At 39.7% G+C, this 17569-nt stretch overlaps 1 protein-coding gene across 2 annotated transcripts in view; it reads left to right on the forward strand.

Annotated features, from left to right (window-relative positions):
- Positions 1–17569, forward strand: part of nova2 (NOVA alternative splicing regulator 2) — a 129062-nt gene that overhangs the window by 88678 nt on the left and 22815 nt on the right. For both annotated transcript variants that reach the window (XM_084717511.1, XM_084717512.1), the window contains one exon: positions 7291–7457. In XM_084717511.1, coding sequence (XP_084573637.1) covers positions 7291–7457 — 167 coding nt within the window. The remainder of the gene's footprint in view (positions 1–7290; positions 7458–17569) is intronic.

Raw genomic sequence — 17569 nt, forward strand, 5'->3', positions numbered from 1 at the left:
CGGCACATCAAGTCTTCCAACTGTTAAAATGTCAAATGATGTGGTTCATTTTACAAGGGGAAACGCAGGAGTCACACACTGTACAAAGACACACACACAGACACACAAACACACACAGTGATGTCTTACACCAGTGGGACCAGTACAGAAGTCGCTGCCAAAAGAGCTCGCTCTCTCGATCTCTGAGGGATGTGTAAACTCTGTTGTGTTGGCACTGGTTTGTGTGTCTGTGACTGTGAGTATGTGTGCTGCATGATAAAGAAGACATCAGGACACGAGCAAGCTGACGTAAAGTAACACATGTTTATTGTGGAGAGATTCACAAAACTGCCCCTCTAAACATGATCAGAATCAGATTCCTATTTTCTCCTCAATTCGTTTCACATTAGATGGATTTATCTGAGCTGCTCTTATCACACACAAGGTCTTGTTTTTGTAAGGTTCTCTGATTCATTTTGCAGTGAGAGATAACTTTTAGAGCTCCATATGTCTTAAATAATTGATCAAATATCTGTGTTTGTTATATAAAAGATGCTGGAATGACGTAATGATGAGCCCCGCAGAGAATTATGATTAGCTCTGCAGCTCTGTGAAGCCTTTCAACTTCTCTTTGCTCATAGTGTTAGTTTTATAGCATCTGTTTTATTCTCAGTGTTGTCATCAACTTGATTTGCTGCAGCAGCAGGCACTTTTTTCAGGCTTCAACCTCTTTTCAAACTCTGATAAACCCACTGAAGGGTGGACTGACAACACTGAAGACTAGCTAGTAAAGAAGGTGGAACAGCTAGCAGCTATAAAGCGATATTTTTTCTCAGGATTTCATAGAGACTGTCAGATGGAAAAATGATGTATAATGTTGCTCCGCAGCTGTTTGCTAACGCATTAGCCATAACAGCTTTGGAGGTGGTAATATTTACGGTCTTGTTAGCTCGTTGTGGAGTTCTTCTGTCTTCTGGTGGCCAAAAACATGAATTATTCCAAAACTATAAAACAAGTCCTTGACTGCATGGATTTACAGTGTTACCACTGCCACAGCTATATTGCACGCCAAACATAAAACCAAAGGCTTTGCTGTCCTGGCACTCAGACTGTGGAACAATCTCTCCATCCCATCAGATTAGCTGAGTCTGTTTCAAACAGCAGTTAAAACCCACCTCTTCGAGTCGGCTTTTCTATAGTTCCTAGAGTTTGATCTGGGTGGTGTCTGGTTGCAAACAGGTTTTGGATGGTTGACATAAGCGGTTGCTCAGTGGTGTAAGGGGCTAATTACTAGCTTGGGATGGTACGCAGGAACAAGGCCGTGTAGCGCCTGCACAAAATACCCCAGAATCTGAGGATGGCTTTTCAAACTATGACCCATACATGATGAAATCTGTGTTGGATATTCCCCAATCACAGCATTGTAAGATGTTTAATCAGGGGCACATCTTATCTCTTGTTTGGGACTACTTTGGAGTTAAGGTATTTTTCTGATATGAATGATGTCATATTTTGAATGCTGCACGCATCATTTCTGATGATTTGATCATGTTTTACCAACTCCACATATTTCAGTATGTAGTATAAGGGCATATTTGGATATCTTTTAATGTGTATACAACAATAAATGTATATGAGGCAAATGCTGGCTCACTGTCAGATCTGATATAAAGCAAATCCAAAACTAAAAAAAAAAAAAACAAGTGCTCCAGATATGATCCAGATTCTTGCAAGAATTTATAAAAGATATTCTTGAACTTTACTGGGAATGAGACAAGCTAGACACTATATGACACTTTCTAAATCAACGGCTGATAATAGAGATCTAATTTATGCAACGTTTCTTAGTTGAAAAACAGGATTAAACCAATTTGCTGCAGTGTTCGAATTTCAAATGGCTGTCAAATATAAGGCCAGGAGTCCTGGAGTTTGGTTTGACATAAAACCACCTTAAGGCTGCAAAGTTCAGGGGTTTAATTACCTGTATAGGCATTCATGATGCATATAGAACCTTAGATAAAAGGGTTTTGTACGGTATGAATATAGTAATTGATATCTGAGTGATCTTTAAGTCAATGCTTTGTAATGGCATTAAGCAGGTCTGCAGTGCTGCTGCGGCACAGCTGTACAGCTGCTTTCAAATGATCTCCACTGACAGAGTGGCCTTTTCTGCTGCAATTACACTCATCACACACACATGTATACACACACACACACGCACACACACACATACACATGCATGCACACACAATCACAACACATAAATATGACACACACTCATGCCAAGACAATGGCCTGCTAATCCTCGCTCCTGATTGGACGAGTCCAGATTACCCAGAGGGCACCAGCTGTCGGGGAGAGTCGAAGCCCAGTTTCCTCAGTATCAGCACACACACAAACACACACACACACACACACACACACACACACACACACACACACACACACACACACACACACTCACACACACACACACACACACTTGACCGGTCCTGTCATTCTGCTCAGTAATGCTGAATTAAACGCAGAAATGTTCCCCAGCGAAGCGTTAGCGTGTTAGCATGTGGCTACACCTGAAACGACATGCTAACAATCAGTTTGTGTGATTTGTTAACATATTGCCACTCGGCCAAACTGAAGCATTCAGCTGCTGTCAACAGAGACTGTTTGTCACTGCTGTCAACACACTGTAAAAATAGGAATGGGAATTAATCACAGTGTAATGCTAACAGGCGTTACAGAGGTCCAGTATGGCCAGGTAGCCAAATGCTGCAAATGCCTGACTGTTGTGTGTGTGTTTTATTTTTAGCCACTGTTGTTTCAACCCCTCCACCCTGTAGACCTATACACATTCAGTTCTTTGTCTACAGGGTGTGCAAGAATAATCAACTCCCCACTTCAGGCCAGTAAAAGTATTAAAGGGATAGTTCAGATTATTTGCAGAGAGGGAGAGGGAGAGGCAGAGACTGGCACCAGCACAAAAACTTAGCAATGTCCTGCTGTGGACAGGGTCAGCAACAAAGGGTATTCTATCCACGTTAAAGAGGTCCACCTAACAAAATCAACATCAGTACGCTTTATTTTAAGTATTTTCACCACTTTACTTTGTCTCAGACAGCCACACAGATGGTGTAACTGGTGGGAAAACGTTGTTATATATACCTATTGCTGTCTGAAAACCAACCAAACTCCATAGGAAAAAGCAGTCATTTTTACCTCAAAGATGACATGAGTTGCTGGTCTAGTGCTGCATCTCACCATTTAGGGAGGTGTCTGTGCAGAATTCACAGCTGCTGTTCTATTTTTTTGAGTTGTTTATGAATGTTATAAACTAAATTGGTCTTAAATTAAATTCCAGGCAGCATTAATGTACCATCAGTTTCCAATTCCACATATACACATGCTGTGTCCAGCTTTCGTCCCTCATTCAGTCCCTCTGCTCCCAAAAGAGGGTCGAGCCGGGCCAAACCGAGCCGGTCCAACAATGCGGGCAGAGGGAGGAGACAGGAAGCGCTAACTGACACGCTGCTGAGCCGAGATAAGAGCAGATCCCGCTAAATACCGGAGTCAGGGGACAGAGAGATGGAAGAGGGAGAGGAAGAGGAGGAAACGGGGGGAAACAAAAGGGAGATAAAGAGAGGGAAGAAGGGAAGGAGAATGAGGGAAAGAGAAAACAGAAGGGAAAAGAGAGTAGAGAGAGAGAGAAAGAGATTTAGTTTCAGTGTGTTGTTGAGATACAGCCGGACTGAGAGGCTTTGCATTGGCCTAGATTCTCCTCTGTTACTCCCTCTGTCTGTCTGTCTGTCTGTCAACACTGCCCCTCCTCTCTGGATACGCCACTGATGTGTTCATTCTCTCAGAGTTTTAACCAGCAACATTTTCATACACAGTCAAGTCATAAAATATAAGTACAGTGACGTTTCATTATTTTATCCCAGTTACTGTAAGTCCCAAATATTTTACACCACAGCTGATGATTTTGCAGTCACTGACTATTTGCTTTTAATTCTAGTTTTATATAAAATTTAATTTAAAACAAGAAAGTAGTTGTTCCTTTGTGGCCAGTTGAAAACATGCACCCTGCTGAATCAGAAAGATATAAAGGTAGTCCTGAAGAGCAGCGTGTCTGTCATCTTGGTGTTGAGTTTCATTTTCTGTTTCACTGCCCCGTGTACAGTGACTCAAAGAACCATCTATTTGGAAAAATCCCAGCTGAAGAACGCTGACTTGTTTTGATTGTCTCAGGGTGACATGTTGCAGCGGCCATTTAATGAGGAGATTTTTGTCTCAGCGAGGTTTATAGGAAATGCATGGAAATTCAGACAGAGAACACTGTCCAACATAATCCAGCGTTTTGAGTTTGTGGAACTGTATATTATGGTTTGTCATGTGACCATCCTGGTTGTTGTTGCTGCTTCGTGTCTTGTAAGCCCCTATGGACCAGGCACCATATGGTGCAGGACACTTAAATAGATCAAATCAATCAAAATTAATCATTTATAAAGTATGGAAATAAATTACTCTTGAAGCTTTAAGGAATTGTGTAAACCACCAAAGATCCAATCTGCATTGTTTTTTTTATAAAGCATTATTGTTATGAGGAAATGCAGTATATATACGTAATCTATAACAGCAATTTAATTTGCACAAAAAAGTTATATAATTCAGAGCTGATCTTCGCTGTGATGGATTTCACAGTTGAAGCAAATTTCTCGAGTATTTTAAATGATTGTGTAGGGAAATGAAAACTAAATGCTGCCTGAAAGTAGTGGAAAGATTCACAGAAAAAACAGAAGTAACATAATGCAGGGCTGGATGTTTCATGGGACGATAAGCATGTCCCACGTGTGCTGCTGCCAGAGGAGTGCTGACTAAGATTACAGCATGCATTGAAATAAATTAGAAAATAATAGATTCATGTATGTTTCTTAATTTCCCCCTGATGGTCTGAATAACTCACTAGATTTGTTGTTACACACTTGATTTATATATTAAATATTTTGATAGTAAAAGGACACAACAATGGCTATACGTACTGTAGGTAGTGGACCAAACCACTGTGAGGCACAATGACGGGGAGCACAACATCTTTTAAAACTTAAAATTGTATTGTTCTGCGTCAGAACAAATGCATTGAACTTTATGAAATAATCCATTACTTTAGTACCCAGAAATGAGAGGATTTTGCACAGAAAGCACCATCTTTTATTGACGTAAACATCATCAAACTGAAGCTAAAATCTCATTCTCACATTTTCATTTCAAATGTTCGTGAGGAAAAACAACAAAAACGCGTCACTGTGCTGCTACAGACTGAACTGTTTGATTTTCTTCTTAATCACCAATTCAGTTGCAAAGTTTCAAATAGTGTCTGGGCAAACTTTCCTGGGAAAAAATGAGAAACTCGCACATGCAAACATGTAGTTTTTTTCTTTCATGTGTTTCTTGTATTTCCTGCACATGTTCTGCTGTGTTTTGACTTCCTCTGCGCTCATAAATCCCAGTTTGTCCTGCTGAGTGAAAATCCTCTGAACCTCTGCAGCCTTTTGATTTGTTTGATACAGTTTAAGCCAGTTCATTTGGGGCTGATATAAATCTTAAAAATGCACTTCTCAAAGCTGACACACACAGGCTTTGCCCAAACTGAAGCAGACATTTGGGAATCACGGCAGCAACATGTTTTATTTTTCATGTGACCGAGGAATTAATTTCCTGATTGGACGACGTCCTGGAAACAGACATAAACTGAATGCGTCCAGTATGTTCAGTGGAAATATGATCTCGGATGTTTTCTGGATGTTGCATTCTACATATGAGGTCAACAATAACAATTTAGCCTTTATTTAGATATTTTAGACTTTCAGCTTTCACTCCAGACTGTGTCATTAGTCTTTCTCTGCTTTATTTCTTTTTATTACTCTGATGAAGACAGATTTTTGTGTTAAAATGGTTCTTGGACAAAATCAACACTCTTTAAGCAACTGATCTTAAAGTTTAGAATTAATTTTCTGCTAAAAATATCACTTACAACACTAAATGTTAAATACATGTTCCTTCCTCTCCACTTGGATGTATTTTTGAATACATTTCTTGATAATTCAGTGGTTTAGGTTTTTTTTTGTTTTTTTTTCTTTCTCTGCTGTTACTATTTGCTGCCACTGCAGTGTGATTTCCCTGCGGGCATCATTACGGTTTCTTGGTATCTTTTCTTATCTCACGGTTGTTATGTTCTGAAAAGCAGTATGTGCCAGGCTCGGTTTAATTTTCATGCAGCCGCACATAAAAAAAAAATGTTGAAAATAGAGAGTGAGACGGAGCGTTGGAGTCAGAATCGGGACAACATATCCTGTATAACATCAAACCTTCATCTGCCCTCTGTGAGTTTCCGCCCACCTGTGGAAACATTTTGAACATTTTGTGCAGAAGAACATGTTGAATGAAACAAATCACTTTCTAAAAGAAAAAAAAACAAATCTAGAAGACATGTTTTTGTGTAAAAGTCAATAAAGAAGTTAAATTTTGATCGATAGATAGATCGAGAGATGTCATGAATAAATGATGAGGTTCTTCTTCTGTGTTTTATTTCTGGCTGTGCTTCAGTGTACTGCTGTCACCTGTTATTACATGTCAGGACACAGGAATCACATTCAGTCATCAGAGACGACATAACCTGTCAATGTGACATTAACAAGTCAATATAACCTGCCATTGTCTTTGTTATGACAGCTTCACTTTAACCAATATAACATGTCTTTATTATGACAACTTGACATCATCAAAGACCACAATGGTCTTGGTTATGACAACTTGACATTAACTGGTATAACCTGTCATAGACATGCCATAGCAAGTGTAATTGTCATACTAAAAAGTAACTGTTTACTTTTAAGTTTTTATATTACATAAACTCTTAAAAGTGGTTTCTTGTGACATTGACTGTTATGAGACCATTATAATCATGTCTTGACCTCAGCTGCAGAGGTAAAATTTGGACTTGTCACAAAGATGTCATTAACTTTCATTGTGTTGTCTTGGTTCATGTCAAGTTGTCATTAAGAAAGACATCTCAAACAATGTCTACTTTGCATTAAAAAAGTATAACTAACCAAATGACACTTAATTACAACAGTCATGAACATTCATAAAGACACCTTCATGTCAGCCTTATGAAGACCCCCTCAAATAAAGTGACTATATTATCTTTGTCTCTTTTTTTGTCACTTCTCTGTAAGTCTTCTGAGAGTTTACCTCCAGTTTAATCTCACACACTGACCTGTCTGTTCACGTGTGTGTGTTTGTGTGTGTTATCAGGGACGACAGAGCGGGTGTGTCTGATCCAGGGGACGGTGGAAGCGCTGAACGGCGTCCATGACTTCATCGCCGAGAAGGTGAGGGAGATGCCCCAGAGCACCCAGAAGACAGAGCCGGTCAGCATCCTGCAGCCGCAGACCACCGTCAACCCCGACCGCGTCAAACAGGTCAGTCTCACTGTCCGTGTGTGTGTGTGTGTGTGCCAGCGCTGCCTTGGCTGAAGAGGTGTGTGAGGAGGAGAGGGAGGGAAGTATTTTCCTTTGGAGTGACAAACTGTGTGTGTTTGTGTGTTTCTGTGGTCGAGTTGTGATTTTCTGTTTGAGTGAAGCTGAATGAGGCGAAAAAAGGGAAAGCTGACCGTAGAGACGTGTAAACAGATGAGGGAGGGAGAGAAAAATGAAAAACAAGGTGAAAGGGGCAACAAAGATGAAAGCAAGAGACAATCAAAGAACGAGGGAAAACAAAAAAAGAAGAAAAAGGAAGGAGAGACGCCAAGGTGAGGGGCAAAAAGAGAGAAAGAGGGAAAAATGGAGGGAGGAGAATGAAAAAACTGAAAGCGTGGCGAGAGAGATGATGTTCACTGAGACAGGGTGCAGTGTGTGAGGTGTGAACATGTGAACTCCACATGTGTCATGAACTGGAGATTCTCTCTCTCTCTCTCTCTCTCTCTCACACACACACACACACGCGTGGAAGTGTGAGTGGGGGTCCAGATCACTGTTTCTCACACACACACTCATTCTCTCTCAATTTTTTTTCATATTTAAATTTGCTTTATTGACAATAATGTCACAAGAACAACATTGCCAAAATGCAGAGTGCTGCAGGGATCACCAACCAGGAAGTAAGCGTCCCTGAATGGGATTTTTCGATTGCATTTCAGATTAGTGCAGAAAAAAAACTAGCCCGAGGTAAAAAGCTAACACTAAGCTATAAACAAACTACACCACAGTCACATGACTTCACACCACCCTCCACTAAGTAATGTTTAATGTCTGTGACAACCTCTATAGTCTCATTTAGTAATTTAGATTTTAGTAACCACCTTTGTTTAAGGTGCGTAGGAGCTTAACACAAACAAACAACCAAAGATCCTTATTTATCTTCTAGTTTCTGTTGGTTCTCATCAAGTCATGGCATGAAGGTATGAATTTTGTTGCAATCATTTCACATTCGGAGAATTTCTCCAAATAAATAGAATAGTTTCTGCACATCTGGTTTAGACAGTGGTGGAAAGAATACTGAACATCTGTACTTAAGTGCAAGTACTGTTACATTCCTAAAATAATACTCAATAACAAGTAAAAGTACAAAGTTTTTGGCACAAAAACTACTCAGAGTATTAGTTACTTTTACCTGTGATGTCACAGTTTCCTCTCCGAGCTAGGGTTGCAGATTTTGTGCATTTTCCTGCGCTAATAGTTGAGAATGTTAACAAACAATAAATCATTAATAATTTCTAAGATACAAAACATTTATTTTCCCCCTTTTTTCCTTTTTATTTCTGTTTTTTCCTCATTTTAAGTCTAAGAATGACTGCAACTTCCTCAAAACAATGTCAGATGAGGTGCAATTACTGCCATGTCTACTGATTAAATATCCATTAATGCATTTTGAATTGATTAAATTCTTAATGGCGATTAATCGATTAGTGCTTGATCATTAACATTCTTACTCCAAACGTGTGCTGCTGCAGAATTTTACCTTGTTTATCGTCCTGGTTTTCATTGGCCTGTTTGTGATCAGACCACCTGATGAAAGGTTTGGATATTAAATCAAATTATACTCAGTACTCAACTATGACTTTAAAAGTAACTAAGTAGATTACATCTTGTAATGCATATGCATATGAGTAAAAAATACAATCTACTCAAAAAAGTAGTGCCCCAAAAAATGCTTAATTATAGTAGTTTGAGTGTTTGTAATTAATTCCACCCCTGGTTTTGGATTCAAATTCAGGATATATTTAGCTGATATTTGGGGATTTTTCATCCTGACAGCTCTGTCACACTGGGAGCAGCGCGTCTCCTCCTCTGGCAGCTGGCTGTTGAGTCCGTTCCTTCTAACCTCACTGTTTGCAGTTTAGCCATCAGTATTTTGGCACCTGTTAAAGCCACTCCGTGTTGAATTTTTATGCGGTTACATCATCTTTCCAGTTGTTCTGATGGGAAAAAGTTTGTTTGTATAAATGTTGTCTGCAGTCTGCGTGTTGTCGCCCACTCATCTCTGTGTCCACGGTCAGTTGCCAGGTGTGTGGAGGTGTATCAGCATAGCTGTCAGCCACAGCGGCTTTTTTTTTTTTTTTTTTGACTGTGGAGTAGAGGAATTGTAAAAAGTTCTCATCTCATAACGGCTTTAATTTGCCTAAAAATATCAGTGGATCTTCTGCCAAGTGATAATATCTAATGAGACCGTTTGTTATGCAGAAGAAACGTGCAGCAGAAACGTTTTCTGATCTTACAAAGTTGGTGTTTGATAAGAAACTTTCATCAGTTCACATGAAGCTCATTCCACTGCTGATCGTCCGGCTAAATGTACGCGCCAATACCAGCTGTGTACTGGAGGACAATTAGTGTGGCCATTGATTATGATCCCAATCTGTTTAAGTGATTATCATCGTCCTCTCTTCATGATTGCTCCTATTGATTAGTCAGGTCTGGCATTGTTTCCATCTATTGACTGTTCAGGCCTGAGAGAGACACACACACACACACACACACACACACGTTTAAAAAGCATTAAAAATGGTGCAACTAAATATTAAAAGCGCTCATTTGTTAAAAGTAAGAAAGATGAAATTCAGAGTGAAAAACTAAATTAAATTTTTAAAAATGTACGCAGAAGTTTCTGTTTTTCCTCCTCGTCTGTGAGCTCGAGTGTTGCAGTAGTGTTGCGTTATGTTCTCCCCTGCTGCGATTTCTCATTCTCTGTCATAAGCAGAATTTGGGGAAGGAGGAGGAGGAGGGAGAGGGGGGGGGCAGCTCTACGCCTTTATACTTTTGAATAATTATAGTTATCAGACTTGTGTACACACACACACATACACACACGCAGTCCTCAGAGATAGAGAGGGATTTTTCTTTTTTGCAGAGCGCACAATTCTAAGGTGTTTTATGCATAATTAATCAATACTGTGTACACACACACACACACACACACACACACACACACACACAAACTCACCCACACTTAATTCTGAAGCCCACACACATGCTGCAGAGTTGAACTCAAACAGGCTTTTTGAGGCTCATGCAGATAACAGTATTGAATTGTTTTGCACATATGGTGTTTTCTCTTGTGTTTGCAAAGTTGATGTCTTCTTCTAATTCTAATGCTTGTATTTCAGTCAGAAAAAAACACACCACATTATAATGTCACTGTGATATGAAAATAGTTGTTCCTTTTATGACTGTGCTATTATCTTAAATAAAGCATGCTCATAAAGTTGTGCATAATTTTCTACACATTTTTCTGACATTTTAAGACAACTTTTGCTACAAAAAAAAAAATCTTCTTTGTGTTTGATCGCCGCTCGGCTGCATGAGCTGTCTTTGAAGGGTCTGTGTGTGTCCAGCAGGGCTGACAAGGTTATTTTAGGTCTGTTGGGGTTGGTGGAGGGGTAGGTGGTGGTGGGGGGGGGTGTTTCTTTCTTTCTTTCTCTCCGTGTAAACATGTGTGTGTCTGATGTGTGTCGTCAAATCCATTCAGTCGCCTCTCCAACATGGTATAAATAGCCTAAAGAGCGACAGGGGGATTCGCCCTCTATTAGAAGCGTCTAAATATCAGCAGCTATTAGCCCGCTTGTCTCCCCGCGGCTGCTCGCCTCGTCCAAAACAGCATTACTCCAACTGTCAGTCAGCTGCAGACGTCCAGGATGCAAAGATACAAAGTGAATATAAACAACAGCACACATGTTAATTCTGTACGGAGGACTATCAGTGCCGGGCTAAAGATTTATTAGAGATGCACCCGAATTTAATATATTAATAATATAAGCACAAATAATACAGTGGAAACAAATTATGATTTAAGAAAAAAAAGTCAGTTGCATGTTCAACATGTCTGTGCATCAGTCCGTCAAATGGGGACAAGAAAAAAATGCAGTTTAAAAGATTTTTTTTGACTGTTTGATGTTTCCCAAATGAACTGCAGCAAAGTTATCTACATTAGTACGTTATTCAACTGAAGGATAGTTTTTCTATATGTCTTTATTGTAAATTGTTCCTGTTTACACTGCAAAACAAAATCTTTCCGTTTATGAAATTTCCAGTCTGGTTGTTCTCTGTCCTCAGTTAAAGTGGGGCTGCTGTTGGGCTTCAGACTGTTTGTAAAACTCAGTTTATCTGAAAATAAAAATAAAGATAAATGAGTGAAAAGTACAGTATGAGAATGTGGGAATGTCCTGCATAATTAATTACACCAATATTAAATCAAGTTGTTGCTTTGAAGGATTGTATATTAGTTTAGATAATATAACATTTGTCTGATTTAAAGGAGAAAGCTGTAATAAATCATAAAATGACCACGTTGTGTCTTCCAAGATCAAGGAAACATGTTAAATTGAAATTCTCAACACAGCCATGGTGTCCGTCTTTTAAATTTCTATTCCAGGCCAGAATAAGTTTCACATTAACTGGAGTTCAAATTAATGCAGAGTGTTCGCCAAATGACTCACTGTCTGTTTCTGAGTTGTGAGAAATCATTAATAATCTTTTAGAAGGAGTAGATGTTTATAACTGTTAAATAGAGCAATATGTTAATGGAGCCTGGCAGGCAGCAGTGAACTCAAACATAAGTTAGTCCCCCCCCCAATAAAATATTTCTGATTCTGATGTGAAAAAAAAAAAAATTTAGTGACAACATGTTTTGCTCATGCAGTTTCAGGGACTTCTTGGATTTTCAGCATTTACTTTAAAACAAATTAGTAGTACAAAAAGAAAGAAAACCTGAAAGAAAAATAAATATAAAAGCAACAGAGTAACACAAACACACACAGACACGTTCAGACACATTTAAGGTCAGTGGGCTGTCAGTAATCTGAGAGGTCTCACAGAGGTTTGAAAGCTCGGCTCTCATTGTGGAAACAGTTTGTAACCACAACAACACAAACTCGCTCTGATCTGATGAATGGACCTCATATGAAAACACACACCCACACACCATCATGCACATGTGTACCCCTGACAGATGAATTGCGTCCAGTGCGCTGCAGCCGTTGATTGTCGACTATTTGGGGTTGTGGATAAAATGTCTTCTTCTTCTTGTCGTCAGCGCGGCTGTCGCAGCATGTGCTGCTGGCCTCGCTGTTAACCCCTGAGACTGGACGGGAGGGGGGAAACAAAGAGGGTCAAAGACAGAGCGAAGAAAAGTTTCAGGAGTGTTTGTGTTTCGTGAAAAGGAGGGACAGAGTTGGAACTGGGAAGGAAGAGGGAGAAACGGAGTGTGGCGGACACTGACATAAAGATAGATGGACAGACTGGGAGAAGGGGGACAAACAGAGCCAAAAAACGCACGGCTGCCCGGCCGGCTGAGTGGGTGACTGAAAGCTGGAAGCAGATCTGAACTCTTGTTAGCCGACAGCTGCGGAGTGACGGAGAGTTTCTGTGGAAGAAGCAGCTGCTGATAGAAAGAAAAACAGAGCAGCGACGACACTGACAGACGACACGCCGCGCTTCAAGGCCACATAACGGGACATCAGACCCAGGAAGACGATGATTTACGAGCTGAGGACATTCTGTTACCTCCTCTAATGAGCTCTGACATGACATATGGATCAAGAGAATTTATTGAAGGATTTTTATGACTTTTTATTATTTTGCGTTTGTTTTTGTTTCCGCTCCACAAGTAGACTCTTATAAAGCTTCATGACATGACTGCGGTCACACTGCAGCTTAATGCTCTAATGTCACACTTCTAATTACATTATTCATAGTTTGGGTGACAAGAGCTCTCAGAAAACTGATGGATGCAATTCAATAGATGCATAAAAAGTTCCAAGCATTTTTAGTACTTTTACAAACTGAGTAAAGTGTAGTTTGGTGTGTTACTGAACCTTAAACTGCACTTCAGGGTTCCAACAGTGCTGATAACTCCCATAATGCACTGTTAACTTCTGATTTCAGGTAGTTAGTTTGATAAAATATTCACTTCAACAGATTAAAGTTTATAGACAAAATGTTCTCAGTCCTCACACACGGCAGTTTGGTGAGTTTGAGGCCATATGATTCAAACTGCGATGCTGTCGGTACCCTTTAGTGTCAGTTTGTATGTGCAGGGCTCAGCGATCAAGACAGCAATAATAAAAAGGATAAAAAAGTCGAGGTATACTTTCAAAATTAAGGCACAAAAACTATTTGGGTACGTTTAGGAAAAGATGTATGAACATAAGGTTTGATCATCGTTGCAACTTTATAATAGCATCCTAATAATATCTATAGATGATTTACAAACTAATTATGAACAATTTAAGAGTGTTACAGATATCCGTCTCTCCATGTAATGATTTCTTAAAGGTTTACAAATCATTTGGTAGTCATTAACAAATAATTTATAGAGTATATAAAATATTATAATGTATGCAGCAATAAAATTTTAGTTAACTAATTTATTCAGAGTGTAATTATGATCTTCTCTTATATCAGCTTTGATATAATATATAATTTATAAAGTAATTATTTTGTATCACACAAACTAATGATAAAATAACATCAATTATAGCTTTACTAATAATTAATAACATAAATTATTTCATTGTTTGTCAACAGTGAAATAACAAGTAACTAAAGTTTAATAAACAATCAATTTACCATTTATTAATGATGATTATTATAAAATGTTACTACAAACTAGTCAATAAAAATACAAATACATAGATATTACTCATAAAAAATATGCTCTCAAAGTTCACCTGTGTGGTGCAGATTTTCAAAAGTATTGTTCCATTAATATTTATTAAATCCAGACTATTTAACTTTCTAAAAAAAAAAGTTTAAAAAAAAAGAAAAAGAAATAAAGGGAAAAAACTGTATTTATTAGAAATAAAATGCATTCAGTACAGCCTCACTTGGTCTGGTGTGACCAGAAGCTTGTGGTGATTATTGTGTTCTAACTTTAGAAGGATATTTGACATTTGACAAAGCTGGTGAGTGCAGGGTAACTGGAACACAGCGAACAGGTCGTCTGAGGCAGAGCTGGTCAAGTTCAGACATTTATTTGTGAAAATCAAAGATTTGGTGGAGAACAAAGGAAGTGAACTGGTGGATGTAAAGAAGGCTGAATAGACCTTTTTCACAGCAGCAATTCTGACATGAAATAGTGTCAACACAGGCTATTAATTATGTTTCATTCAGGTCAAACAGAGTCAGGTCGCTGCTGTTGTGCATGTTGACTCACTGGAAAGGCTCCGAAACTCTAAATGGAACAGGACCTCATTTATTATCATTCGTAACACATGATTATTTCATATCTATATGGCTGCTGTAAAAAAAAGTGTAGGGGTGCAGGTGAGGAGTAGGCGGAGCAGGCCAGGTGACCGCAGGACTGATGAGAGCTGGGAACAGGTGTGTAGATGGAGGCAAGAGGGAAAGTCCGAGGGCATCTGGTGGACAAGTGAAGAATAGCACCAAAGGGACTGAGAAAACAGAAACGTGGCTGCAGAGGAGGGAGTTGCTCTTTGACTCTGAACTGCTCACCTTACACGCCACAGAGGAACATATTAATTATCACAGAAGTCAAACACAGGACTGAAATAAGATGCTGATTATTATCCTGTTGTTGCAACTTGTGACCAGGTTCAGCAAGGCTCCCTTTACTGTGAAGGCAACGCGTTTTGTTGTAGTCAAGACCACATAAACTGAGACCAAGTCATGATCAAGACCAGATGAGACCAAGACGTTGAGGGGTTAAGACTGAGTCAAGGCCAAGACCAAGGCAGGACAAGACTCTGTGAAACCAGGACCAGACCAGAGCGAGTCTCAGACTGGACACACTGAGGATAAAATCTGGAACATGCAAGATATACTCCCCAAATTAATCTGAATCCTGAAAAAAACTGCATAAAACAATTTATTGATTGATTCCTCTTCATTCACCTCATTTATTGCCATATATACTGTATAATTATGTATGTATGTATACGTGTACCATGACAAAAGTCTTAATAAAATAATCAAAAGGTAATGCAGAGGTGGACTTAACCACCTAACACAATTCAGTTTTTGTTCATGCATCAGGTTTTTGTGGTCTTCCCCTAAAAACCATTATTAAGCACAAAATGCATCAAACAGTTATTCAGTGCATGCAAACAACAACAAGCCTTATTACTGGTTGCATTTGAAGCAGGAAGTTTTACGTCTAAGTTTTGATGTTAACAAATAAGTCAGATGCAGGCAATTTAGCAGTGATGGTCTTGACGGGTCTTGAGAGGTCTGAGACCAAGTGGTCTTAAAACCAATCTCGAGTACTACAACACTGCACCCTATGACATTCAGTTGTGGCTGCTGATTGCTTCACTCAGGCTCCATCGTGTTGCCAACATCTTCAAACAACTGACAAATTGATGCCAACAATAATAATAAACCCAGATATTAACCTGTAGGTTACGTCACTGACACCACGCCCATGTTTTGCATGGTTGGAAGTAACGAGACAGCTCGTTTGTGATCTCTGTTTACCTGTCAGTGTTTTGTCGGGCTGTAAATTGAGTCTTTGCTGAAAAGCAGCAAATAAACATCAGTGATCGTTACAGAAAAAAGCCAAAGCACTCTGGAGACCTCCCGTATGGTGTTTATGTGTAATGTAGTGAAGCACCACCTACTTACTGCATCAATATTGTATTCATATTGGCAGTAAAACGTGCCCTCTCTCTGTTATTGTTGCATTATGGTGTTTGGGAGTGAGCTGCAGAGTTGAGGCTGTGTCCCCTGTGAGATGGGCTGTAAAAGGCCTGTGGTTTTGTTGTGGTTTTATTCTTGGGCTATTTTTGGCCGGGCTGGCCCTCACTGGCCTTTATTCAAACCGAAGACTGCAGCAGCACTTTGACGTTGTTTAGCTGTGATGACAACAGAGCCGAGTGATGAAAACTCTCACATTTACACACACTCACGACGACGGCTCTGGCCCGGTTGTTTTCCTGGCCGCTCCCTCCAGCCACTTCCTGCTGGCCTGTTTCTTGTGACCTTTCACCTCCAGCATCAACACCTGTTTCCTACTTCCTGTTATTGCCTTTCTGCACAGGAAGTTCACCATAAATGTCAGGAAAAACGTGGTGTCTGGCTCACTTTGTGTCAGATGATGAAGAGGTGGGAGTGTAAGACTTTGTTGGCAAGAGAGGAATAATTCAGCTTCAGCCAAAAAAGAAAAGAGTCAAACACTCCAGCAGTCAGGGCCAGTTCTGTTGTTACTGTGCAATGAATGAATCAAAGAATAGTGTTGAGGTTTGAAAGCATTTTACTGAACCCGAATCCTTTCAAATCCCTCATCAAATTTATCCGGGGCCGCCTCTCAACATCTGTAAGTGTTCCTCTGAAAGCAGCTTCCTGCTGCAGCCGGAAACGTTGCTATGACAGCACAGAGAGCGAATCAAAACAATCAAGTTCTGGACCGGACTGAGAGACAATGAGCTGAAACTCACTTTAAAGCTCCGTAAAGCCGAGGAAAGCTGCAGGAATGTGTGATAATTCTCCGTGGGTTCACCACCACGAGTGACCTCTTCCTCGTCTTTTGATTGTTACGAGTGCAGGACATGATTAGAGAATCATCATCTCAAGCAAACGTTGCATTCAACTTGCACTAGCAAGCGTGAAATGATCAAATGGTTACTGTACATTGCTAACAGACAGCTAGTTGGGAATATATAGCTATTTTTAATCTGTATAATCATATATTTGCACATGAATACAGAATCTGCAGCAAACAAAAGATTTTGGCATCTGAAGCCTTCTGGTTTCTGTTTGTAGTTTGTGTAGTATTGACCAAGTAAACAGTTCATGTGGAAAACGAAACGTGGAATGCATTGGCCCAAATGCAGTCCTGCAAACCATCAGCTTTCGTCTCATGACAAATTAGCTTTTTATTAGCTTTTTAAAAGATTTTCTGCATTCATATGCAGATATCTGCTGACAGAGATCGACTTCAAACTGCATTCTTGCATCTCAAGTTGCTACGGACTGTAAACAATGACCAGCACATGGAAAAGGTTGCCTTGGCACGGATGTCTGCTGGCTACATCAGAAACACTAAAACATTGGTCGTTGCCCCTAGAGGCTGATTCGTCATCAGA

The sequence above is a fragment of the Lutjanus erythropterus genome, chromosome 4 (assembly GCF_056507025.1).
Source record: "Lutjanus erythropterus isolate fLutEry1 chromosome 4, fLutEry1.hap2, whole genome shotgun sequence".
Lineage (NCBI taxonomy): Eukaryota > Metazoa > Chordata > Actinopteri > Lutjaniformes > Lutjanidae > Lutjanus > Lutjanus erythropterus.